The 26,972-nt window shown below is 55.1% G+C and overlaps 1 protein-coding gene across 2 annotated transcripts in view; it reads right to left on the minus strand.

The window, feature by feature from the left end:
• Positions 1-9,412: 9,412 nt before the first annotated feature.
• IQGAP3 (IQ motif containing GTPase activating protein 3) overlaps positions 9,413-26,972 on the minus strand; it is a 41,403-nt gene continuing 23,843 nt past the window's right edge. For both annotated transcript variants that reach the window (XM_088151173.1, XM_007441254.3), the window contains 15 exons: positions 26,718-26,870; positions 24,863-25,026; positions 23,109-23,333; positions 22,495-22,635; positions 21,606-21,690; positions 20,778-21,010; positions 20,119-20,251; positions 19,548-19,650; positions 16,419-16,569; positions 15,028-15,115; positions 14,074-14,286; positions 13,530-13,696; positions 12,894-12,986; positions 12,217-12,325; positions 9,413-10,540 (listed from right to left, as the gene is read on the minus strand). In XM_088151173.1, the coding sequence (XP_088007299.1) occupies positions 10,427-10,540; positions 12,217-12,325; positions 12,894-12,986; positions 13,530-13,696; positions 14,074-14,286; positions 15,028-15,115; positions 16,419-16,569; positions 19,548-19,650; positions 20,119-20,251; positions 20,778-21,010; positions 21,606-21,690; positions 22,495-22,635; positions 23,109-23,333; positions 24,863-25,026; positions 26,718-26,870 (2,172 nt within the window). In that variant the 3' untranslated portion in view covers positions 9,413-10,426. The remainder of the gene's footprint in view (positions 10,541-12,216; positions 12,326-12,893; positions 12,987-13,529; positions 13,697-14,073; positions 14,287-15,027; positions 15,116-16,418; positions 16,570-19,547; positions 19,651-20,118; positions 20,252-20,777; positions 21,011-21,605; positions 21,691-22,494; positions 22,636-23,108; positions 23,334-24,862; positions 25,027-26,717; positions 26,871-26,972) is intronic.

Raw genomic sequence — 26,972 nt, forward strand, 5'->3', positions numbered from 1 at the left:
TGGGTGCCTCTTGACCACTGTGACGGGACCCTGTGCGCACCCCAGCTTCGTGTATTTGTCTTGCACTGATTCCCTCAAACCCTCTCAACAAACCCTTTTCACTCAGCATCCCTTCATTCCTGATTCCCTGTCCTTTTCTTTTCGCATTCAGGTTGCTTTGCTGTTTCTCCTGTATTCCCAACTCTCACTTCCCTATAACAAAGTGGGCAGAAGCTCTCTCTGAGCCACAACCATTTTCACTTCCTTGGGCAAACATTTGTACACCTTAAAATTTCTTTATACACGTTCCCATCCTCAGCAGACCCACTCCAGAAATTCATGTATTTGCTCTAGGTTTTCACCATGTATGTGTAATTTCCAGTTGTTCATTCCATTTTTCTGGCAAATGCAACTACTTTGATCTTCCATACATTCATTTTCAAACCTGTAGTCCTCATTGCATTATAAAATGTAAGATTCATGGTAAATGAGATGTCTTCTCTCCCAAGAGCACAGCTTTGTCTGCATACAAAAGTGCACACAGATTTCATACGCACAACCAACAAAATTCGACCAAGCCCCTCCCCTCCACTGCTGGTCAAACGCTGTTTAGGCTGATTTGGGTCATGAAGAAGGTTAGGTCGGGGTCCCCCCAGTGACCTGGCCAATACAAGGGGAGAGCCTAGCTGGAAAGAGCCCGATTCTCCCGCTGCTTCGGGAGATGGTCCCCAGAGACTGGAGGGGAGGGCGGTGCTTGCACAAGGCTAAAGGCTCGAGCACATCCAGAGAGGAGCGACCAAGGCAACGAGGGGCCTGGAAAGAAAAACCTGTGTTAATGGTTGGAGATACTGGCTATCTTTAGCCGGAGAAGAGGCAACGCAGGGAGACACAGAGCTGCCTGTGAATATCTGAAGAGCTGACGTCTAGAAGATGGAGCATAATTGTCCAGAGTTGTTCCGGAAGACAGGACTAGAAACAAGGGGTTTGAATGGCAAGGAAGTACCTTGGCTGGACAGCAGGAAGAATTCCCTAAGGCGAGAGCCGGTCGGTAGCGGAGCAGGCCACCTCAGGGGATGGTGGATCCTCCTTCAATGGAGGCGCTTAAACAGAAGTGGTGGATTCCTGCCCTGGGCAGACTGGATGATCTCCAAGATCCCCTTCCGCCTTTATAATCAATGTTCTGTGATCCTAGCCTTGGGGTCATGTGGCCACGACACTGGCCAAATCGTAGCCATGGTCTGCTTAAATGCTGGAACAGTCAATAGCAACTTCAAACTGGCTGAAATAAGAGATGAAGGTGACTTCAGGAGGACATGGTCAAAAAAAAGGAGGCCGGGCACCTTTATGCTGCAATTAGGCATGAGTGGCAAGGAAAGGCTCTTATTCACAGACATACAACAACATACCTATTTTTCTTTGTTTCGTTATTTCAGGCTCTTTCTCATTTACTCCTCTTACATGCGAAGTCACAATGGACACCAAGCTTCGTCATTGCTTTGTTCGATCAAGGCTTTCGCACAATCCTTCTCTGTAACGTAGAGGATGTCTAGACCAGTTTACCAGTCAGTTGCATCTGTGCTCCGCAGGGTTCCCTGCTAATACCAAGGACAGCACACGATGTGGCCACAATGCCATAAAAGCCACCCAAGTCCACTTCTGCCTCAGCCATCCTCATTCTCTTCTAAGCAAGCTACGATCTCCAATGTCTAGAACGCTTTCTAAGCCAACGTGCCAGCGCCTGCATTCTCACCAGCCAGGAAGTATACGCCAAGGAGCAAAGGGTGCCTTTGTATAACTCACTCACCATAAGTAACTACTGAGCCCAATTTTTTGGGTGGGGAGGACCCAGAGCCATTAACTAAGCACCCAGGTTGGACGTGTGTGACATCCTGGGCTGGTTAGTTTGAAGTCCTGCAGAAGCCCTGGCCAGCAGGGGGGGCCCCAGCGTCTTTCTCCGCCGGAGACAGAGATAGTGGGGGGTGAACGTTGGAGCAGGTGGCCCATCGTTCACCGTCACGTCTGCCCAGAAGCACAAGAGTGAGGCAGGCTGGTGAGTTGGGGAGTCAGTCAGGCCCCGCTGGGGAGTGAAGGGGGAGGCAGGAAAAGCCCCCCCCCCACTCCTCCTCCCAATGCCCACGTGCACTAGCAGCCCCAGAGGGAGCCTGGTGCCAAATACCCCAGAGAGGCGGGGGAGGGGACAGGTGGGGAGCAGCTCCGGGCCTTGGGCCTCTGTCGCTTGCCTGTGGGTGGGATCCCATGCCTCCCCCTCCCCCGGCTTCTTAAAAAAAACCCACTTCTCTCCCCGTGTTTGCAACGTGACCCTTGATAAAAACTCTGCTGGGTCTGCCAGGCTGCGGTTGCCAAGGCGATCAGATGTCGCCCTGGCAACCGTAACAACCTTATGTTCATTAATTTGAAGAAGGTTCACTGTCTAATAAAGGAAATGGCTTTGGACAGTTGTGTCAGGGTAGCGGGGGGGGGCTGGTATCCCTCCACCCCACGACCATGGTGCAAAGGCCCAGTACGGAGAAGCCCAGCCCAGCCAGAGCTCCTGCTTTGGTCCAATACCAGGCTCTTTCTGCAAGATGCCGGGCGTCTCTGGCAGGAGAGCAGAGCAGAGCTGGGCCAGATATGCCAACGTCTCTGGCCTCTGCTCTGCCCACGTAGCTGCAGCCAAGGATGCTGGCCGGGAAAGAAGGCAGGAACGAGGCCTCCCAGCTGGCTGCCAGCCTGGAACTTCCATTCTGGGGACTGGCTTCTTTGTCCCCCCACACACCTGAGTTCCCACCACCCACAAGGCTGACCTAGGAGGCCTAAAGGTCCTCGGGGTCACCGGACTGGGCAGAGCACACAACAGGCCTCCCCCCCGCCCCCCCGCCCCCGTTTAGGGCTCAAAGCTTTGTTGAGCCCCACTCTTTGGCCACTACTTCAAGGGACGCATTCCCTAACCCTCCCCTGCCCCCTTCTGGCTCCGGCGTGGCTGAGCCACAGCGGCTGAAGATGCCCATCCTCCTGCAACGGGCTGCGCAGCCTGGGGCTGCCAAGTCACATGGGGCCTGGCCGGCTAGCCAGCGGTGGAAGCGATGCCTCTGCTGCCCAGCCCGGCCCCCCTTCCAGGCGCTGCCCCAGTCAGTCAGAAAGAGTGCGCACGAGCCCTTCCAAGAAGCAGCATGGGGCTGGGGCTGGGGCTGGGGCTGGCCCAGCGTTCAGCTGTTCTTCCTCCGCCCGGCTGCCTGGCCACCCCTCCCAGAACTTCCTTCTTTCCGCTGCAAGCTCGTGCCCCTCTCCACAGCTGCACGGCTCCAGGGGCAGCGAGAGAAACCCACGAGGCAATCAGGACAGCCAAACTAATCCAGCCAAAGGGCACGAGAACCAGGGATGAAAAGCTGCTCTGCGCCTTCCAGGACCTGCAGGCACTAAAGGGAACAGGGGAGCCCCACCCCCACCCCGGTCAGTGCAGCTGGCAGAGGCCCCAGACTGGCACCGGACACTCCTAAGCTGGAAAGTCCTGTGCCAACATGAGGACTAAAGGTTCTTCACCCCCCGAGTGCCCAGGCCTCATTCGGAGAGGCTGCTTTGCAAGCCCAGCTCAGGTTCTGAGGTAGCTCCCCCTCCAACGCGTTTGCTAAGGGTCCTGGGTGCAAAGTCCTTCATCTGGGAAACAGCATTCAATGCACAGGGGCGGGGGGGGGGACGCACGGCCTGGCAAGAGCTCGCGTGGCGAAGCGGCATGCAAAGGGAGGGCGAGTCAGCAGCATGATGGGGCTACGAAGAGGCAAAGCCCATCAACGGAAGTCCCACCTGGACGTGATTTGCGTCGGTCAGCCCTATGTCCACTTCTGGGACCCAACTATTAAGAAGGGTTTTGAGAATCAGGAACAGGCTCGGAAAAGGGGAACCAACAATGATCGGGAACAAAATCCTCCGAAGGATATGGATCCGCAGTTCACCTCTGCGCCCACCCACCGGCACAAGGAGGACCCAGAGAGCTGGTCTTCACCGGGACTTTCCGCGGAGAGACGTCGCTTCCATTTTTTTAACCGCCCTTCTGGCTGCCCTGCGTAAAAGCAGATTCCATGAGGTGAATTCACGGACACCTTCACACGGTTTTGTCCCAGGATGGCTGTTGTTGCTTCGCAGACTAGCCTGCCGTCCTGGGGTTTCCTGCTGGTAAGATCCTGGCTAGCTTTTCAAAACAGCCAAGGTGGCCAAAGGCAAAGCGAAGGCCAATTTCGCAGCTCTGTTATGGGCTCACGCAGAAGTTCTTCCATCGGTTCGCCCTGAATCTTTTGCCGCACGAGCCGGTGGGGACACTTGAAGGGTGGCGGAAAGCTGCTGCCTTCTCTCATCCACCCTCTCCCCGATTCCTTTCTTTGCCTCAAGGACCCCCCGCAATGCTGCAGGCTTTCTTGGGAACGGAAGCGCCTGTGAGAAGGGACCCTCTCTCGGATAGACAGCCTTGTAGCCCCTGACAAGACAGCACCCAGATGCAGGCCGCCATCCCCTCCAGAGAGAGGCTTCCCCCCACTGAAGGTTCATGCTGAAAGCATGCAGAAGCACCCCAGAAGTCTTGTGCTGGAATCGTAACCCCTTTCTGGACTTCTCTCTTGGCTAGTCGGAGCTCGGAGCGGCTTCTTCCCTGCGTATTCATGCTCAGTCCAGGGGCTGCTGGAGCCTTCTGGCGGCTCTGTTCTTCCCCACTTCCAGCTCTACAGATTTCTCCTTTTTTTCCAACAGCATCCGCACGCCGGGCCCACGGTTTCCCAGCCCGGCAGTCTCAGATCCCAGCAGCTGATTGCTTCGGATTTGGCGTCCCACCTGGCATTCCTTTCCCCTGGCTTACAACCCCCTGGCCGCTTTAACCATCTGCACCCTAACCCTCATGACCCCACGACTCCAGGTGGTGGATTAAGAAGCAGGAGGGCACCGGTCCAGCAGAGGTGCAAAAATGGCCATACTGGAGGGGAGGGGAAATGGGGGGAACCCCTGGGCCTCCCCCTCTGACCTGCAAGGCCCCGCTTCTACCCAGCTGTTAGGCTTAGAAGCTTCTGGGGCTACCAGCATAAGTTTAAAAATTTTTATTAAAGATTAATTGCCACCATGGCAACATTTTCCGGGGGAAAATTAGGGCGGGTGAAACTTCCCATCCAGCCACAGCTTTAATTCATCCCAGTTGGGCATCTGAAAGGTTTTCACAAGTAAAAATGGGGCTCACCGTTAGGGGTGAACTTAGGGGAGGGAGAAGAGGGAATGTGGGCGCTGGAAAGAGAAAGGAGGAGGCTGAATCTTCACTCTCCCTAATTATATTTGTCTACCACCACTACAGAATTGTTTCTGATGCCAAATTCAAGCTGCCATTTTTCTGGTGATTCAAGTATTAGAGGTACCAGCGACATTTTAAAATTTTGCTGCAAATTTGAATCGCTCCATTATCGTTTGGACGCAGAACAAGCAGGCTTGGTTTACGCTGTGATCTCCCTGGGAGACTCTGATGCCGCTGAAAGACATAATACTGTACAAATATTTTAAATAAATCAGCCAAACAGTGCAATCTCTCTGCAGGGCCCCAGTGACGCTTTTCTATTCTGCCTTTGAGAGACGTCGCCCAGTCACGTGAGAGTCTGGACTTGGAGCCCTGGAAACGGGTTGCGGTTACACAGGTGAAGCGAGGAAGAAAACGGGGCCAGGCCTAGCAGAGAAGCACCGGGCATCAGAGGAGCCCTGCTGGTTGGGCCAGTCCACGGGCCTGTTTTGGGTCCCACTGTAGCCAAGAGATGCATTTGGGGAGGCCCTGGAGACCCCCTCCCACTGCCCCCTCTGGGCAGCTCATATTTTAGGCCTTTTCGTTGCCCTTCCCTGCATCTCCTCTGACTGGGAAAAGTCCTGAAGGCACAGTGGCCAGAACTGCTCGCCACCCGTCCGGTGTGATTGCTCCGTAGGGAGGGCAGCGAGCGGAAGGAAGAGGAGAAAATCCTCAGACCTCGAACGTCAGGATGCTGATGTTTATCCGACCCCACGAGCCTCCACCCCACAACAGCCGAGGTGGAGAATTGGGATCTACAACACCCCTGTGAGGTCTGCAACCCGGGCCCCTTGACTGCTGGGGCTGTAGCACTCGTGGCCCCTTGCCCTCGGCCAGGGAGCTTGGGCCGAGGACAGCTGTGGCCCCAAAGAAGCGCAGGGCTCCGGGGGCCAAGCCTGCTGTGGGGCGGTGGAAAAGCCGGGAGCTCCAGCATCAACAGCTTGACTGCCCGAGCACAGCTGGCAGCATCTGCGCAGCCCGCAGGTCGGCATCAGCACCACATCCTCCCAGCTGCCCCACTTCAGACTGCTGGGGGCTGGTGGTGGAGAAGTAGATCTGAGGCCTGTGCGTGGGGAGGGACGTGTGGTCCTGAGTCATAAACCTGAGTCATAAACCTGACCTGCATAACTAGCCCATTTTAGCAATATTTGGCTAGGTTCACACCACAAATCCACAAAATGCAGCCTGCCACCAGCTGTTGAACCACCCACACCAAACCCTTGTCTGGCGTCTGGTGCGCGTCGGCTTCCCTTAGTGGTTCGTCGCGTTTGTCCCACGCCAAGGAAGACGGGCTAGAGGAGCAAAGCTGCCCCCCTCGACCCACCAGCTCGGTGAGCTACAGTACCTGACCGGGCGGGAGGCCCGAACCTTTGGGGCCTTTCGCGCCCCAGCAGCAGAACGCCAGGAACCCTCCCGCTGGAGCTGCCCCGGGGCAGAGCCCGGGCAAAGGGCCAGGAAGGGCCCAGCTTAGCCCTGGGCGCACCGTCAGGGCAAAGAAACCCAGCGGCCTACCTTACAGAGCATCCTGCTTCCCCCAGGCACCTCAGAGAAATCAGAGCCTTGGCCAGGACGAAGAGGTAGACTACCTCTGAACAGGGGGCTCTAGATAGTGTGGCTAACCGGTACTTTGAGAACTACCCTCTCTTTTCCTCTTTTTTTTAAAATCGCCTGTGCTAGCAGCAGTCGCTTCCACCTCCCTGTCTCATGCCACTTAAAGAAAATATGAATTCAGAAACAATCTCCTGCCTTCCCCCCATTTCCACAGCAACGGGAGAAAACACACATGCACAGTGGCGCCAAGAGTTAGCACACAGCAGAAAGCCCTTGCCGCTGTCAACGTTGCAGGCCAAACTTTTGTACGGGGACAGACACCAGGGCAGTTTTTCTCCCCGTTGGCGGAAGTCTGGGAACGCTTTTGCCCAGCCCCACACCGGAGCCTGGAGCGAATCCAGACAGGTCCAAACAGCTGCCCCCGGCAGACGCCGCGCACGGGAAGAGGCTTCTCCTGCAGCAGGATATTGGCCGCTCCAGGTTTCTGCAAGGTGTCCCTTTGCACACCCACCCACAACTACCTGCTCGTGGCAGAGCAAAACCTACAAAGGGCACCTTTTCAGGGGCTGCCCCTCCAAAAACCGAGATCCTGATGGGCTCAGGCAGGGAGGACATTGCTCCAGCTTCCCTCCTGGTCAACCTGACCTGCCATCCTGGCCACCATTTGGAGAGGGCAGCCTGGCACTAGGCCCGCCCTGGCTTCTAAGGCGGGGAGGCTCGTGGCTTGCCATCTGCAGCACTGCTTGCAGGCTGGGAGCAGGGGGGCAGAGAGTCAGCTCTTCCACCTGGCAAAGGCGGCAGCAGGAGGACCCGCAGATTCCCAGCTGCTGTGGGCAAATCCAAGGGGCGGGCAGGCAGGACCCGGGGAGGGGAGGGGAGGGACCAGCCCTAGGGAAGGGTGGAGGGCTGGCCCCTCGCTTCAGGGGGAACTTGAATGAATAGATTGGGCCGAGGCAGACTGGCAGGAGCCGGCCCTTGGGCACCCTGTGTCCAAAGCATCTCACATGCGCCCATCCCACTGTGCCCGCCCGCCCCCTTTCCAAAGCCCTCCTCGCATTTGCAGGGCTTCCTGGGTGCTCCCCCCTCCGGCCACTTCCGTCCCCACCTGCCAGGTCTCCACAGACTCACGCTCAGCTGTCCAGTGTGGGCAAATCGGGGCAAGGCAAGCTGGCTGGGGGTTGTGTGGCAACTGTGATTTTCTCCAGCCGTTAAATCACCTGCCTACAATCCCCTATCAATACCAAGCCAAAAAAAGGAAAGGAAAGGAAAGGAAAGGAAAGGAAAGGAAAGGAAGGAAGGAAGGAAGAAAAGGATTTCAGCATTAGCCCGATGCGGCCTCCGGCTTCAAAGGCTCTGAAATGGGATTAGGCTAAAGGACGGGCAGAGGGTCTCTCTGTGGCCGATGGGCGCACAGAGCTCAAGAGCATCCTCCTGCCAAGCAACCCACATCCCAGTGCCACTTCCTGGGCGTCACAGCCAGCTTTTCTGGATGCCACGTGGGCCAGTGTGGATGGGCCAGAGCCAAAAGCAGGCAGGGAGGCAGGTGGGGTCCCCCCATTACCTCTCTTTCCTCCCCACATGGGGCAACCAACCCCTTTCAGCAGGAGAAGCCGAAGTACCCATGCCTGCGGGAGAAGGAGCCTCTGCCCCCCTCGCATGAGGTATCCCTCCAGCCACAAAGGCGGCTCTGGCCCACGAGCAGGTCAGGAAGGGGTCTTGGAGGGCGCCTGCCTGCTGACCCAAGGCCACGCCACTCCCTGCCAGCCTGGCTGCAGCTCCCAAGTTTGAACAGGGGCAGCTGCCCGGCTGAGATGCCCGTTCTTCTCCCTCCGCCTCCGCCCTGCAAGGCAGCACCGCCTCGCCCGCTTGGCCGGCTTCCCGGGAAGACGATGCCACCTAATGGGGAGACCTCCTCCTGGCACCCTTTTTTCCCAGCCTTCCCAGGCTGAGACAGGCTGCTTTTCTATTCATTTCTTGGGACTATTTGGAGAAATGACTTCGTTCAAATATCTCTATCTCTGAATGAGTCATTGAAATGCTGTTACTTTTCCCAGGAAGAGAGCAAGCATCGAAGGAGGAATTTGGAGCCTATTACTCCAGCTAACTCAGCCCAAACCTTAAAAACAGCAGAGAAAAGCCACTGAGTCTGGCCCCCAAAGCCGCCCCCCCAGTCATTTGCCTTTCGCCAGCAACTAGCCAGATATTGCTCGGAAACTGAGAGAGATGCAGGGGAAGAAATGGCATAATTTGCCTCCTTACCCGTCACCTCCTCTTTCCTGAATCTATTGGATAATTTTTAACAGAAACCGTATTAAAAATAGCCAGTGCCTCTCAGTAACAGGAATATCTACATATATTTTGGATGTGGGGCAGGATGTTCGCTGGATGCGTTCAGAGCATCTTTTCACATTTTCAGACGGTTGAGGTTCATTTCTCTCTTTCTCCAACCAACCCCACACATTCTCCTTATCCAATGGCTAGATAGGATTTCTTCAATTAGGCTTTTTCAGTTTTCGGTGATTAGGGTCTAATTCTACATTTTAATAGTGAATTGTGTGGACGATGACATAATTTTTGAGTATTTGAAAACCTGGTGTACAAAACATAAAGCAGAAGTCCTTCACAGTTACACCCATAGCAATTATCTAGTAGACAACATTTACGGTATTAAAAAATTGAATAATGGAATTTATTGCAGATTTTAATAAAATGCCTGAGAACGTTAACATTCTGTGCAAACTTGATACTTAATTATCATATTCTTTTGATTGAAAACTTAAATTATCAGGGAAGAATTCTAAATTCTCAGCTTTCAGCAGCCTCCCAAGTGCTGGTATAAAAATAATTGAGCCCTTGGACAACTTGGCAGCTTCTGTTTCAAACTATCTGAATTTGTAAAACTCACCATTCTGAGGAAAGTTGATTCTGTGCAAACTCTCAGGATTGTGAGTGACAAGTTTTAAAATGCCTCTTTCTCTCATGCACACACCCTCCCTCCGTCCCTCCTCTCTATAGCGCGAGCAGCATGAGACCCCCAGCCGGACTCCTGCCAGCTGCCCCATTTCTTGGAAAACAAACAGCCACTCCAAAACGCCAGGGCCACCGACCGAGGCTGTGGGGTCCAGAGGATGGATGAAAGCAGGAGGAAGGCTCGCCTGGGTGGACACCGTCTGCCTCCTCCAACTCTAGCAACTGAGAGAGGCGGGCGTTTTGCTTCCCAGGACATTTAGCAGCTCTTCCCTGGGCACTGAGCTTTAGGAACTGGAGAGCGGACATCTAGGCTGAACTGACCGTTGCAGGGGTGGGCTGGATTGCAGAGGAAGTGCTTTGCACCTAGAAAACTAGCCTACCCTTGATATACTGTGCCAGCATTCTACATGCAAGAAATGCTCATTGCACAAGGAAGCGTTCTGCCATGCAAAGATCTGCCAGCGAGGGGTCCGGCCCAGATGCCCACAGGGTCCCCCCGAGTGGGTGGTTCTGGGTTTCTCTGAAGCAGATCTGCAGTAAAGCAAGCCCCACTATCTCTTTGGCATCTTTCCCACACGGCCCCCAATATTCCACAGCCATGGCCCAAAGCACCCCCCTCCCCCATTACTTCTTGAAAAACTTCTTGTTCAGAAGGAAGATTAGAAGGTTGACGTTGATTCTGGCTTTGTCAAACATTTTCATGATGGCAACGCCTTCATACTGGAGTTGGAGGAGGTCCTGAAGGGAGAGAAAGGTCACATCCACGTTCAGAGTTTTCCTCCCAGCTTTCAACCGACATTTCCAAACAGAAAGTGGGGGGGTTACCTAAACTTGGGCTGACCAGAGCAGGGAAAGATTGAGCAGTGCTAAGCTTGGTTGGTTGGTTGGTTGGTTTTAACCTTGGCTAGTTGTTTGGTAACTTAGCATGTTGTGTGACCTGTTTGGATTGTGTATGGTTCAGTGTATTGTGCAAATCCAGAATTAACCATGTCAGTTCAGTAAACCAGTTAAGCCTCGAAATGGCAGAAGCAGCTACAGCCCAAGAGGGCTTCGGCGTCTGCAAGTCGGCCTTCGCTCCCACTGAGACACGCCCAGAGGATTCCTGCCCCAGGGAGGAGGCTGAGAGATGACTCCCCCGACAGCATGCCCCCTTGCCCGCTGCCCACCCGCCTCCCTCCGCTGGCACTCGCAGGAGGCGACTCAGGTCCTTCCAGCAAATCCCTTCTCACACATCCCAGCTTGCTGAGCGCCTTCAGTTCCCACAAAAGGTGGCCGGGTCTTGTCGTGAGACATTGCGGTAACTAAACTTCCTCCAGTTTCTGACCACGTGGCATCCACCTTTTTCTCTATCTCAGCTTTCTCTGCCTTGTACCTAATTTTAGGCTGCAAATGCTCACGTACGGATTCTGCACCTGCAGGCGGTGCTGGAGGAAACAGAGGAGCCGAACCCTTTTCGGGCTGGGCTCGGTCCAAGTTGATCCCTCTTAGGGAAGGGCCACCCTCCCGGCTCTGCCTGATCCTCTGATCCCCCGCAATGCCTTTCTGGACCACCCGGAAGGGCTGGGGCGGAAGGTGCCGTGCCCCAGCAGCCTTCCTCCTCTTTCTCTCCCATGTAACACTGCTGCGGACCTGCCAGGTGACGTGCTCTGTTGGCATGGAGTCACCGATCCTCGCTGCGCTGCCGTTACTCAGGCCTGCTTCTCAGCTGCACAGGAGACGTAGGACCTGCCCTGATCCCTGGAGGCTATCGGGATCTGGCGGGGAGGAGTTAGCTGAGGCTCAGTCCCACTGATGGAGCGGCTCTAGTCCCGAGCCTTCCGGTTCCAGAGAAATTCCATTTTCCCTTCTGTGGCTAGAAGCGCCTTTGCACAGCTCCATCTTCTGCCTTGGCTCTAAATCTCTCATCCGGGCTATCTGGCTCAATGCGCCCCACGGGGGCTGCCCTCGAAAGCCCTTCAGTTGCTCCAGAAGGCTGCAGATCGTTGGTTGACCCCTAAAACCCCACTGCTCCAACTGCCCTTCCTACTGGCTTGTCTCTGGGTGAAATTCAACGCGCTTCTGTCAGCTCTAAAACCTTCACGGCTTTGCATCTGGGTACCTTCAGGACCGCCTATGCCCAGGGCTTTCTGCCCATCTGGTAAGATCAGGGAGACGAGGTTCTCCTCAGACCCCTTCCCTTAGGGGGTGTCCTCGGCTGTGGCCCCCATCTCCGGAAGTACCATTCTCTGGCAGTTAGTTGGCTCCCACCCTTCTCTTTTTGAAAAGCTACAGGAGAATGACTGTATACGAACCGTTGCTAACCCAGTAATGGGTGTATACCTCACTCAGGGTCTACTACCATTGGAAAGCCAGTGAATAATTAAATAAAAATAAACAAATTGTATGGAGGGAACCCCCATCAGCTGTCTCCTTACCTGGTAATGAAGCTGGAAGTTTTCCATATCGATCCCCATAAACTTCGCCTTGACTTGGAACTTGCCAGCCTCCCGGGAAGGAATAATTTCAAAAATGACATTTCTAAGTCTGAAAGAAATGGGGGTGGGGGGCAGGAATTAAAGCCATGAAACTGAGAAAGTGGAATTGGAGGTAAGGACCCTGCAAGAATGAGATTTACTTTCTGCTTCTCCACAGCATGGAAAAAAAATAAAGGTTGGACCTCATGCTTAGGACACCAAGCCTAGATCCCACGCTTTCTGCCCTGTCTCTGATGACCGTCCCCATCTGCCGCCCCAAGGAAAGAGTCCAAGGGCGTCCAGGTTTGGACGTGGAAAACAGTCCTAGCAGGCTCCTGTGCTGAACGGAAGGGGGTGGACTAGGCGATCTCCAGTGACCCTCCCAAGAGGGCCCCGGGGGTCATCTTTGCTCAGCATTGCCTGCCTTGGTGGTCAGCCGTGCTCCAACCTCCCAGGCCTTCCAGGGACCAAACGGCAGGCAGAGCCCGTGCGCAGCGCCCGTGCGCAGCACCATGGCCACGTTTCACGTCCCGTGGGAAACGGGAGAGCTCTGCCGTCGTCGCCCTTTGCCTGGCTCCCCCGGGAGGGATGAGGGGCGGCAGGAGTGAGCAGAAGAGACGGGGGAGATCCGGACTTACTGGTTTGACGGGAGGTCTTCGATCTCCAGCAGGACGCCCTTTTCAAACAGGCGGGCCGCCGTGTAATGCAGCACCGCCTGTTTCTTGTTGGGCCTGAAGGAAGGAAAAGGGGGTAGCCTGGATACGTGAGGGTGCGGGTGCCACCCCATTTGGCCTCCCTTCTGCCGGGGCCCGGGCATGGTGGATGCCCAAGCCCCACTGAACTCTGGGCCGTCTCTGCCAGCCTCCCCAGGGTGGACGCAGGGCACAGCACGGGCATTGCCACCCGTCCATAAAAGGTACCGGGAGGGGAACTCTGCTCGGGGGAGCCTTTCTGGGGGGCAGCATCTGCAGTGCCCTTCTGGTTGCCCCGCCTGAGGAGCCACAAGGAAAGGATGCCCCATCGGAGGGTGAGGCGGGTGAGTGCCTCCCTACCAGGACGGCTCAAGGTCGCGGGGCTTATTTCGGGGGGAAAGACAGCGGCCCGATCCTCTTGCTTCCTCCCGGCCACAAAAGGTGGTGCTCCCCAGCCGGGAGAGGCAGGCACCCCCTCCCCACCCCCGTTTCCAGCCAGCCCAGGGCAGCCCCGAGGCAGAGGGCAGCAGCGCTGCTGCCCTCTCCCCCTCCTGGCTCCAACGGCCGGCAGCGGCCCCGTACCTGTTTCCAGCGGCCAGGTTGTCCAGGCACGTCCGGAGGTACTGCTGGTAGTAGTCCGCCTGCTCCTCGAAGAACCTCCGCTTGGAGCCGAGGCCCCGTGAGGCCTGCTGCAGCCTCGCCAGCTGTGCCCTGCGGCGCTGCCGGTGCTGCCTCCGGGAGCGGATGTCCTGCGGGGAAGCAGGAGACCCGCCCAATGGCCACGCGCCTGAGTCCACTGCCCACAGGGGCATGGCCCTCCTCCTCGGCAGCTGTAAAACCGGGGGGGGGGGGCTTCGATTCCCAGAACCCCCCAGCGAGAAGACGGAAAGCCTCTCCCGCTGACGCTGAAGGCTCCCTGGCCCTTCAGGAGAGGAACCTCCTCCCGCAGCCAGCCTAACAGTAGCTTCCCCGCAATTTAATTCCCCTGCATAATTTGACGGCGACCGTTGGCCAGGCTGCACAACAGCCCCGCAAGGCGGGCCAGAGAGTGAAAGAGGCCAGGGGCGCCTCCCACGGGGCCTTGCCAGCCCGCCACCCGGGGGCTCCTCTCCGCCGCCCAGGTTACCTTGGCAATCTCGCCGAGGAGGGCCTGGGCCGGGCCGGCCGGGTCCCCCCAGCCCAGGGGCTCCAGGCGCTGCAGACTCCTGACGATTTTCTTCTTCTTCTCCGCGAGGGAAAGGGAGCCGCTGCCAGACTGCGGGGGGCAGCGCCAGGCCCCCTCTTGGCTCTGGGGCGCGCAGAGGGCCCTGCTCCGCACGAGCCGACGGTGGAGCCGCTCCTGTGGAAAGGGACAAGAGGCTCCGTAGGGCGGGAGGAGGAAAGGCCCCCTCGTGCGGTGGTGGGGAGGGGGCCGGTGCCCCACTTCCTGGGGAACCGCTTCTCCATCTTGGAGGGCGGGAATGGTTTTCCGAGACCACGCCAGCCGGGAGAAAAGGCCCTTCAAAACCCGCTCCCGAGGCCTGCCCGGCAGCCCCACTGCAACTCCGGGCAGGGCACAACAGACGAGAAACCGGAACAAGACAGACCAATTCAGTCACAATCCGAACGTTAACGCACAACCGGGGAATCGCATTCGTGTCCCTCTCCGGGGAGGAGGCCCAGTCCCCCCAGTCCCAAAGCCCGTTTCTGCTGCCCTTCTGGGGGCCCAGGCGGCCAGGGCCGGCCGCGTCTCAGGAGGGAGGTCGCTCGCCATGTTGTTCTGCTCCGCCTCTAGAGGGGTCTGCGCTTCTTCCATCGCCCCAACTTTATCTGGCCAGCGCTCCTGTGACCGGGGGGCTCCTTCCCACGGCTCAGAGCACCTCTGTCTGCCCCCTGCCCCGTTCTCTGTGGCTCGCGAGCTTCAGCCTGCTATTCTCCGGTGGGTCCCCACTCAGCACCCACGCGCGTCGCGTGGAGGAATCCGGATTAAAGCGCCCCGGGCAGGCGGCGGTCCAGACTCTGCCGGAACGCCCCCGGGAAGGGGCCCCCGCCTCCCTTCTGGGCAGGCAGCTCTCTCCCGAGCTGCCAACGGTCAACCCACCTCGTCCTCCGACGCCTGCGTGTGCAGGATCTCAGCCAGGGAGTCTCCAGGTTGTGACCGGATCACATCCACCAGCATCTGCTTGGTACTGCAAAGAGGAGGAGGAAGGAAACACGGGGAGCCAGGTGACCGTTGGCAGCGAGCAGGCGGTCTGTCCCCTGCCCGCAGGCGCTCCAGCCCGGCTCCCGGCTGAAATACAAGTCAGCAGCTGAGAGAGAGAGACGCTGCCCTGCGAGGCTCGCCCAGCAGCCCCAAGGCCTTCAGGAGGGTCCGGGGGACTGGACAAAGCAACGGAGCCTGCAGTTCCTTGGCTGTAATCCTAGAAAGACTTACTTGGAAGAATGAATCCTGTTTAAGGACAGACTTTACTTTACCACCAAGTAAACAGGGCGATAAGAGTGATTTTTTTGGTGGCCCTATGAGCAAAACTGGGACCCTCCGGGCCCTATGAACAAAAAGGGGCACTTCGGAATTCTGCACTGAGCTACCACTCGATTAAGAAGGGCTTTCTCAACAAGCCCTGATAGTCAGATTCACACAGTCAAACAGCATCCTGCAGTTTACAACCAGCATGCTCGTGTCCGTTCAGCACACAACGCCGGGGTAAGGCACGGTGTGGGTGAGGGTGAGGTGTGAATCTGCTCTCAGGGCTGACAGGGAAAACCAGACGCTGCCTTCTGACCCGTCGGGTGGCTGGTCTCAGTATTCTCGGCCTCAAGGGTCCCTTCACATCCAGCTTAGCTAAGAGCTGAGCTGTACCAGACCCGGTTAATGCTTGGATGGGAGACCCCCTGAGATTAGGAAGACAGCAGTAGCAAATCACCATGAGAGCGTGTCCATGAACTCGATGTGAAGGAGTTGAACAGAGACTCTGCAAGCTCTCTGCAGGATTCTCTTGGCAGCCAACTTTGGCTGCAGTAAGATGGATTTGTTAAAATCTGGTTCAGCAAAACACAAGGTGGTCCTCGCTTACCGACCACTTGTTCAGCGACCATTCGAAGTTACAATGGCATTGCACAAGGGGGACTTACGACCAGTCCTCAAAGTTCCGGCTGTCCCAGTGCTCCTGAGGTCACATGATCACCATTTGTGATCTTCCCTGCCAGCTTCCCACAAGCAAAGTCAACAAGCTCAGCCAGGGTTGCCTTTGCTAAGCGATGCAGTCAGGTGATGTTGCATTTTACGGCCACATCACTTAGCGACGGAATTCCGATCCCACTTACCATCGTTACCCGAGGACTATGTGTAATTCTGTACTTTCCCCATTTACACAGGCTTCCTGTATCACTGAGCCAGTTATAAATTATCTTTGGTACTCTCTGCACTCCTGTTCATCACCACCCACTGTTCACAGGATTTTAGGGTGGGCGAGTCGGGACGCAGCCACCCACCTTAGCCACAGGCCTTTGGCATCGTCCTCGCCCTCGGCGTCAGCTTCCACCCCGTCACGTTTGCCGCTGAGCGTGAGTGAGAGCTCCATTCTGGAGAGCTGAGACAACGCCTGCTCCCAGTTACCGTTCGCCCCTTGGCCCAGGCTGTGGCCTGCAAACAGACCACAATCCAACCCGTTCAAAGCAGCAAGGGAAGAAAGCAGACCAGGAGCCCAACCAACTTTTGGGGAAGATGCCCGCGTGGGTCACGAGAGCCCAAGTCGTGGGATGCCAGCAGTATTAGCCTGAACGGCAGGGAGGGAGGAGATGGAAACAGCACCTGGCGAGGTCCTCCGCAAAGGTCAGCAGCCAGGCGTGGGGCTGCTGCCGCTGCTGCAATCCGGCCTCAGGGAAAGGCCCTGCCCGGGCAAGGAGGACCACCCCAGGGGCTGGAAGGGGAGGGGCTCGTGATTCCCCCCTCGGAGTGGCACAGGGATGGTTGTTGGGAATCTAGGACCCGCCGCCCCTCACAATACCCGGTTTAAATGCTGCACTTAGCATGTTCCGCCCAAAGGCGTACAGCAGCGCAGTTTTGAAGTCAACAGCTCATTTGCTTAAAAGCGCTCCTACTAGAAGTCAGTGAACCCTGACCATGTTTCCTCTTCCAACATCATGCCAGGTGACGGCACAGGGTTTGTGCTGCCGCACAGAATAAGTCATTTATTTGCAGGTGGCTTAAGTCTTCTGGGTCCTGCTGTCCAATGCGCACAGCCCAGCCACTGGCCCTGTGCGTGGTTCGTTCCCAGTTAATTAGCAGCGCCCCAGTGTCCTGCGCATGTCTGCCGTGACGGTTTAACTCATCTCCTGTGGCGTGACCAGGGCCCTAACCCTAACCCGGAGCTGAAAAAATAAGAACCTGACAGAGGACAGTGGTGAAGGATCGCATCCCAAACGAATTTCTTCTCCTTCAGCCTTTGTCAGCTTCCAGGAGGCACAAGGGCCATGCGGACGAACAGCATGGCTTACCTCTTTAAAGCTGCCCCCAGCACGGGCACAGGGCTGGCAGAGCCCTTACGCAGCCTCAAGCAGTTTGCTTTGGCACCAGACGGGGGAAGTTGGCGAACGGGCCAACCTGTTGTCTGCAGCAGCCACTTCATGGCCTCCAATGGTCACGCTGGCCTGGGTCTCCTCGAGGACGTTTGCTGGACTGAACGCGTCCTGAGAGGAATGGCTCGGCCGATGCCCGCTGGAGGCTGGAACGGCTCTTGCTTTTGCTCCAGCTGGCTGGGCAGTCTCGTTGCCCAGCGCCTCTCAGAAGCAGGCCGTCTCTTCCCCCCAGCTTGTCCCCCTTTGAGGAGAAGAGCCACCAGGCTCCAAGGTCCCCTCCCTCCCCCGACCGCTGGCAGCCTGCACCTCTGGCCTCCCGCCCCCAAATCTGGCCTGCCCACTCTTGTGGCAACCAAGGAGTTGCTATGCCGCGCTCCGCAGGATCCAACCTTCAGTTCTGCAGTAGCAACGTCCTTTGAAAAGTGGCTTTTCTTTCCCTTTTCGTTATCACAATGTACAAAAAGAAAAACACCCATATTCCTCCAATATATCGGGGGATGGCGTTCTCGTGATAACAGAAGGTAGCAAGATGCATTGCACGATCTGTTTAAAATTAGTTTAGCTGACTGACTCCAAACCCTTTCTGATCTATTTGCATTCAGGAGATAATAGGCAGCGGGAAATCCCAAGGGTCTCCCTGCTAATTTCCGCCATTGTGCCGTTAGCTTGGGCACACATCGCTGAATTTTGGGACAAGCTCTCAGTGAAAGCTGTAGTCATCTGTGTTTTATTCTGCTGGAAGGGGGCTTGCAGCACTGGGGTGGTTGGTGGCTTGATAGGACGCTTTCCTCTTTTAACCCTATGTATACTGTAAATATATTTTATTGTTTTTATCATTTTTTATGCGTAAGCTGCCTAGAGTCACTCGTATAGGGAGATGGGTGGCGTATAAATTTGATAAATAAATAAGTAAAATAAACAAATTCTCTGTGGCAGGGTTTGTCAACCTTATCAACTTTAAGATGTGTGGACTTCAAGTCCCAGAATGCTGGCCAGGGAATTCTGGGACTTGAAGTCCACACATCTTAAAGTTGATAAGGTTGACAAACCCTGCTCTGTGGCCAAAGAACAAGCATGTTTCCTGGAAAAGGTTTGGAGGATTATGTCCCTGCTTCCCAAGGACTGAGAGTTTGGACTCTTGGTTACAGGTAAACATCCTCTGCTAAATGAGCATATTAGTGTCACGCTCGCAGACTGACGTGCCATGGAACGCCCTCGCAGCCACCTGCGTTCTTAAAAGTGAATAGCTGCCAAAAAGCAGTCAGGAGAAAGAGGCGCTCCACGCGCTACAGATCAGGGCTGGGGAGGCGCTGAGAGAAGGGGGAGCTGCTCCACTCCTTTGCCCCAAGTCAAAATGGGGCACTAAAACCACAGAATGACTTTTGTTGCAGGCTGTCACCCCAGGCCAGGAGGCGGCTCCTGCCACCCTAGTGCCATCCTGCGGGCTGATGGCAACCCCCTTGCCAGCTGCAGCAAGAGGATGGCTCTTGGCCCCTGTAGCTGCCATCTTCAAACGTGTATCGGGGTTGACATCATGAAGTTGGGTGGTGGCCCTGCCAGGAGGATGGAACTCAGTGGCACTACCAGTTGAACGGCGGAGCAGCCAGCAAATTCGTGGCCCTGCAGGGCTGGGATGCATCCTACCTAAAGGGCAGGGTCTCAAACAAGCACAGCAGGGGTTTCTTGCTGAAAGCCCCCAAAAGCGGCAGTTGGGGCCAAATACAGCCAACGGTCACGCCACTGCTCTCCTTGAAAACCCCGGTGTGTGCTTACAAGTGCAGGCACTGAGACGCTGTAGGAGGAGAGACGTGCTAGTCTACGGCAGCCCCAAATCAGGAAGAGTCTGGCAGCACCTTTTCCAACTTGCAGATTTAATTAAAACCATATGCTTTTGCGAGCTGCAGCCTTTTATAAAATGTGTACATCGGAAAAGGTGCTGCCAGAGTCGTCCTATTTCTGGCAGGGACAGAGAGCCGTTCCACGTAATAAGAGTCCTGCGTTATTGGGAGGACCGTGTCCACCTGGGCAGGGCCCTCTGCTTACCGATTAACGAGGGGACGGTTGGCACCTCTCCAAGGTCTTGCAGAAGCTTGTGCAGAACATCCTGGGGATCGGGAGCCAGGGCGCGCTGGTGCTCCAGGAGCAACTGTGTCGCCGGCAGAGGAAAAGGGGAACAAGCAGAGGATGAGGACATTCACTATTCGTCATTTTACGCCACCTGCCTATCCAAATTGCGTGCGGAACAAAGAAAATTCGAACAATCAGAATACAGTCCCAAAATTACGAATCAGCAAAGGGATAAACAGAAATAAGATAACAGAGAGCCCCAAACTGCCAAACAGCAAATCCAGAGTTACTCCAAACCAAGAGGCACAGCCAAGGGGGCAACTTGGGGGCAAGCGGGTTCTTGGGGCAGGTCTATAAAAACAGTGGGTTTATTTAAAACCAAACACAGATCGCCGGATGTGCATGTCAAGCCATAAAGCATGGGTTACGAACACACAAAATCACAAACACGCCCGCCAGATTTTGGTTCGGCCCGTGCGCAAAAGAATTACCCCCTTCCCCTTAAAGCAGACTTTCGACAGGCTGAGCTGCAGTTTCACGTCTGCACCTTGTGGGTGTTCACCAGCTCCCCAACGGTTATGTAGACCACTGGCTTGGTGATGGCCACCATCTCGGAATATTCGTCCACGTTAAATCTCTCCTCCGGCTCAGGGACTGAACAGGCTGCGCTGATAAATGCCCTAGAATGGAAAAAGAAATAATTAGAAGATGAGGGAGGCAGGTGGGCCCCCTCCCGCGCAAACAGCCAGGACCAAGATCGCTGGGGTGGAGAGAAATGCTCACTATCACGCCTTCAGAAGTTTTATTTTATTTTATTTTATTTTATTTTATTTATTTATTTATCTGAATGTATTAGCCGCCCACCTGCAACAGACTCTTCGGGAAGAGCTGCCAGTTTGAGCAGATGGAAGGACTTTGCACTCTCAGGGCGTAGTTTTCCTCTGGCCAAAAGCTCAAGCAAGTCGGAGGCTGAGGAGCCGGCGTGGATTACATGCTGCCCGCATAAGCCAGGTGCTGGGGGTGACCCCCATTTAGGGGGTCAGGGATGCCAACGCAGGCATCAAAGGGGCAAAGAGATCCGGACAAGGGGCAGGCAGCGCTCCCATCACTCTCAGAGGACGGAGGAAGACCATCTTGTTCCTTCTTTAGGGCGAAGGGGAAGACGGATAACAGGCGGATGAGATGGCGTTCCGTCTCCTGACCAACCTGAATTTCTGATGCGTTTCCTCCAGGTACTGATTCACCACGTTCAAGTGGCGGTTTTCTCCCTCAAAAAGCTGGTTGGCAGCCGCGTGCTGCAGGATCTTGGCCACAGAGGCCAAATTGCGCCGCTGGTCAGGGTGCAGGGGCGCTCCAGCGGAGAGATCCACAACGTCAAAGCCGTCCGGGGCCACCACTGCCGGGTTCATGAAGCGATAATAGAGCAGAGTCCCCACCACCTGAGGCGGGAGGAGCAGGTCTCACTTCCAGGAGCAAAGCTGGCGCGTGGGCAGCCCCGCCACTTCTGGACGCAGCAGCAGCGGAGAGGGAGCGCGCCGCCCACCCCAGCGAGTCTTCTGCCGGCCCACCCGCCGTCTGCCCTTGGGGCCCAGGAGCATTGAGAACACTGACGCAAAATATTGGCGCTGCTGGGGGGGGGGGGGGGGCTGGCCATTTGCTACAGGGGACGTAATAAAATAAAGTTTCCCTCGAGTTGAAGACAACTCCCTGCAACTCCACAGACACGCTTTTCTTGTCCTCTGGGGACTTCCTGGTGGTTTCCCACCCAAGGACTAACCAAGTTAAGGTTAGTTTTCAAGGTCAACCAAATCAGTGGGTACTATCACCTGCTGCGACATTCATAGTCGCCACCTTTACCCGTGCTTTTCGCTTCATTTAGTTAAGCTGTGCCTCCCTGCCCTGCAGCTCATCGCCATGCGATGTACATGTTCTAATGCTGTCTGAGAAACTGAGGACCCAGAATAACCTTACGCGGAGGGAGGGTCAGACGCCAGTTCTGCCCTCCCTCCCCGGCCCACCCTCCGGGCCCCAGACCTTGTAGACCTCTTCCTTGGAGGCATCTGGAAACTTCTCAGTCAAGGTTGTCTTCAGGACTTTGGCCATGTAGCGCATCCCATACCTGGAAAGAGAGCAGGCTTTGAGCCGCCAAGACTCGGTTCCCGTGGGTCCCAGGAAGAAATGGTGGCGGCACCCAGAGCTGCAGGCTGGGGAAAGCGCACTGGCAGGGCAAGGCGTAGCCCACCTGTGCCCCCTCTCCGGCCTGGAGCACTTCAGCCAAAACGCGGCTTTGGCAACCTTTAATTTGACGGGTGGGAAAGCCGCCCTGCCTACCCAGAGGGATGCTGAGGAGGAAGGGGAACGATGGGGCGGGTGGGCGGACAGGGCCCAGGTGGGGCCCCATCTAGCCATGATTTTGCCTAATCTCCCCTTTCTCCGGCTCAGTCCATCTCACAGGGTTGTTGCAAAGGTACGTTCCAAGTTGTCTTTCGCTCTCTGGAGGAAGGACAGAGATGTAAGCAAACAACTAGTATGTCTCAGGAAAGTTTATCACCGTGTTGGGCGAGTACCTTCCGGGGTATGGATTTTATACTGCGACAGAACGTCCTGCAAAGCAACAAGGGGTCCTATCGTTGTTTAACCCAGAGGGCGCTTGGCCCGAAGCAGGGGCGTCTGCGGCGTGGAGCCTAAAAGCTTGGCCGGTTTTTGTGCCTGCCCGCCCTCCGGGCACCTCGTCCTGAAACCCCACAAGAGCTCAGCGGTCGGGCCTCAAGCTGCAGCGTGAGTTCAGCGTTAATGCCCGAAACCTCGCCAGATCGCGGCCACTCCCTAACATCAATGATTTTATTTCTCATTGGCGCGACGCCTGCTTAAGAACGGTCACACAAGGCGGCGCAGCAAAAGAGACGTAGCACTAAATCCATACGGGATTTTGTCCACCGAAGAGAGGATGGCCGAGAGAAACTTGTCTGCCAGCACGAGGAGATGGCCGAGGGAGGTGTCCAGCCGCCTCTGGACCTCAGGGTGACCGAGGGCTTGTTCGGGGGTGACATTGTACGGAAGATTGCTGGGAAATGGAAAAACAGATCCGACTGAATGGAGAGCAGAGTTTAGTCACGTTTTCCATTTCTGCCTCCCCAACCTCCCACGCTTGAGGGTCAGTGTTATTTTGCCTCCGCCCAGAAGGAGAGCTGTGGGGTGCCTCCAATGGCCACGTTTGTTCCCCCGGTTCCTTGCAAGTCCCCCCCGCCTTTCCTCTCTGGCCACCTTCTTCCTGTCGAGACCAGCCTGGGCCCTTCCCCGAGACCCCAGGAAGGGAGACCGAAGCACCCTCAACCCTGCTCCAGCTTCTTTGTGTTTTATGACAAAGGACATAAAATCCGATCTCGCTCATACTTTCTGCGAGGGGTCCTGCCCCGCCAGCCCCCCGGTACATGCGTTGGGACTGCGGCTCTCCAAGCTGGAAGCCATGAGATCGCCCTCTGGGATTCGCGGTCCAGCACCAAGCAGAGGGGGGAAAGGTCAGTCACGCCCACCCACCTCTTCTGCCCACTCTGCGACTCCATTTCGTTGATCCAGCCCCTGTAGATCTCCACAGGACTCATGCGGATGCTCAGGTTTCTGTTCTGCAGGACCTCTTGCACCGGCTCTCCCAGGATCTGGCGCAAGGCGTTCTGCCCACGAGCGTTGCGATAAAAGCTCACCACCATGCGGATCACGGTTGGGTTCCCCGTGAGGATCTCCCGGAGCTGAGTCACTTTTGACCTGGAAGGGGGACAGAGGCAATGTCCTGGGCGCAGCCAAGGCACCGAGCAGCCCCTCAGATCTGGGAGGAGAGGGCCGCTCGGTTGCCAGCTTCATTTTATTTCAGAAGCTCTGTTTGGACTCAGCGCGGGTAAGGAGCCGCAGGGATGACCTTGGAGAAACTGTGCATAGACGGTTACAACAACGCGCAAAAGCACGCGTTGCGCCTGAGAAACAGGGAAAGAGTTGGGGTAGGCTCAGACCGACCCCTCCCTGGCCAATATTCCTTCTTGCTAGGCCCGCGCAGACACACAGCAGGAAGCCTCTTTGCATCTTTCCAGCAACTCCAAAGCAAATGGCGCCGTGTGCAGCGGGTAGGTGTCTGTGGGCTAAGTGGCCCTTTCAACTCTATGGACCCCCTGCAGTCAATCGAGTCGCGAGAGTAACAATTCCTCCTCCCAGGCTGGCAATTCAAAGGCAACCATATACCTGAACCAAGCTAGCGCCATGTTTAACCGCTGCACGAACTTCAGTATAAGAAACAGCGAGACGCATGTGGGGCAATGCCAGGCGCAGAGACACTGAGTTCTTGCGTTCAGTTCACAGGAAAGGCATTTCACAGGCTGATAAGCTTGTTTCTCACACAGCTCGTTTTGACCAGGCTCAGCACGACGGTTATAAAACTTTATAAACCAGCCCCTTGACATGGACACTCCATAACAGAACATAGCACACGGCCCGCTGTCCGTAACAGGGAGCACTGCATGTTTACTCCTGTACGTAAACCTTCAATAAAGCTTGTGCTGATCATGCTGGTTTCCACTCCTCTTTCTTGGGAATCGCGAATGGACACAGGTAAAGCTTTGGGGGAAAACCGCAACTCGTGCAGAGCGGCTGCCCTCTGAGCACAGACTCCAGGCTTCTAGGACCGTCTCGTGTTAACAGCGCTGAGCCGGAGAGTTACCCTAAGAAGCCTTCCATGACGCCAAATGGCTTTCTGGATCTCATACGGTAGCCTGGCTCACTCAGTGCTGGACCCTGCACTCAGTAAACCTCAGCAGGCATAACCAAAAGCACGTTTAGCTCCACGATAGAATAAGCTAGAAGCCCTCACAATAGCAGATAAGTTGCATAAATCAAAATACGGGCAGGAAAGGGAGTAAGTGATAAGGAGCACAGAGCATACAAGAGTCCAAAGCAAACTCTCTTTGTCCAAACTGTACCATAAAGGACATGGTTGTTCCTCTTCCGAAACAACCATCGTCTGTCCTAATAAGGTCTGCAGGAAAAGGTGACGTAATATGTGTAAACCAACATGACAAATTGCTTGCTGGTCTGCTAACATTTGCCTTCTCCATAAAGAGAGCGCTTTGGGACTGCAGATTCCATAAAACGTCTTCCGCTGGTTTGGCCTCAGTGCCCTAAACTGGGGTTCACGTCCGCTAAGATCTGCAGAGCCAGGGAGAGCCTGGCCGACCTCCCAGGGGAGAAGCAGAGGCTTTCCGAGGAGGGCGAGCTGAGCGGCCGCGGGAAGGAGAACTGGGACTCACGCAATCTCCTCCTGCAGGGCGCACCGGAAGAGCTGGAGCAAGAGGTAGGCGTCTCTGGCGCTGGAGGCATAGCTGTAGAGGCTGAAGACCACCGACTCCATGAACTTGGTGGACTTGTTTGGAGGCATCTGCATGATCAGCCTGGCCAGATACACCGGGCGAGTCTGGAAGGAGAAAGAACAGCAGGAGAGGGTTACCTAGACGCCAATGCCTTTCTTGGACGGGGGGCCACATCCCCCCGTCCCATGCAAAGGGTAACTACTAACTGTTAACAACTCCTATGCTGACGTTACCCAGAAGATCAGGCGCACAAGCCCCAGCAGACCACCAGATTCCCGGGACAGAAACCACAACACTCCCCACTGCTCACTGCTGGAACTGTTGGGGGGGGCGCAGTTTTACACTCCCTGCACACAGAGGGACTGTGAGACTGTAGTACAAGAATCCATGAATGAACCGTGGCACTTTCTGTAGCCTTTTGCTGCCATCTGGACTTTTGCACTACGTATAGGGTAGCCCTATCCCTGTGCCGTTTCCTGTTCCTGTTGGAACCAGCCAAACGGATGAAAACTCTTTTTTCTTCAGTAACCATGTAGACGCTCTGTACTTCCTACATTTTGTGTACCAATTATTTTCTGTCTAAAAAAATATACAGGGGAAAATGTGCTTCTAACGAAAGGGTTCCTACTAAAAATGTTCAAATTATCCCTTAATATTCACAACTGTATTTTTTTTAAATAAACATCCCAATGAAGCTTGAGTCATGCATCACCATCTGTGGGCCCCATAAAGATTATGTGAGACATAGTAAATCAATACTAGTTCCTGAGCAGCGAGTTAAAATCAAAACAGAATGCTGGGTTCTGCAAGACTTTTCTGGGAGCAATTCAGCAACTCTCTCATGGCAGTTGAAGGATTGCTACTATGCTCCAGCCTGTTTTTTGAAAATCAAGCTTCCTGACTTCAGAAATATTCAAAATGGTGCCCCTCTTTACAGCCTGGGGGATTAGAAACTTTGGGGTGGTGGTGGTACTGGATTAATCCAAGCTCAGTTCTAATTTAATCAGTGGAGAGACAATAATTTGCATATACAGATAGGCCTCGACTTATGACCATTCGTTTAACAACCATTTGAAGTTACGACTGTGCTGAAAAAGTGACTTACAGCCAGTCCTCACACTTATGACTGTTGCAGCGTCCCTGCAGTCATATGATCAAAATTTGGGCATTTGGCAACCAGCATGTATTTATGATGGTTACAGTGTCCCAGAGACACATGATTGCCATTTGTGACCTTCCCAGGAGGCTTCTAACAAGCAAAATCAATGGGGGAAGCCAGATTCGCTTAACGACTGTGGCAAAAAAGGTCCTAAAATTGGGCACGACTCACTTAACAACCTCATCGCTTAGCGATGGAAGTTCCAGTCCCAATTGGGGTCGTAAGTCGAGGACTACCTGTATTGCAAACCTTAATCCCTAAACCTTAAAACAAAGATGAAATATTTCAAGATTGTCTCTTTGATCTAATGTTATTTTGAGAATTCTTGTTCAATTTTACACAATATATAAATTTATTCCTTTTTTCTTCATGGTTGTGCTATTAAATATCTGTTTAAAAAAAAGATGCTGCACACATAACAACCAAGTGGTCCCAGTCGTATCACTGGTCGTGCACGCATCATAAACTAGACATTGCACTGTGTTAGTCTGCGGTAGCCCCAGATGAGAGGCCTGGTAGCATCTTGTCAGACATAACGGATCTGATGAAGTGAGCTGTAGCTCACCAGAGCTGCTGCTGTTTAATAAGGTGTGTTAGTCTGAGACAAAAGGTCCAGGCTCGGAAGATGCCCCCAACCTGCAGGTGGTAGAAGAGGTGCTGATAGGCCTCCAGGGCCTTCCGCTTCTCCTTGCTGAGAGCCTTCAGCCCGTTCTCCTTGCTCCAGTCCATCATACTGGAAAGTTCCTCCTTGTTCTTCTTGGTCAGCTTCCTGCAGTGCGATGCCACCTCCTGCCCCAGAGGAGAAGCAGAAGAATGACCCAACAGCCAGAGCAACACCCCCCTCAATCTCTCTTCTCCAGCCAAGACAGCCTCTGCCTGAGGCTGCAAGTG

Source organism: Python bivittatus, unplaced genomic scaffold, assembly GCF_059951505.1.
Source record: "Python bivittatus isolate LINGU-HERP-01145 unplaced genomic scaffold, Pbiv_v1 ctg000660_np1212, whole genome shotgun sequence".
Taxonomy (NCBI): domain Eukaryota; kingdom Metazoa; phylum Chordata; class Lepidosauria; order Squamata; family Pythonidae; genus Python; species Python bivittatus.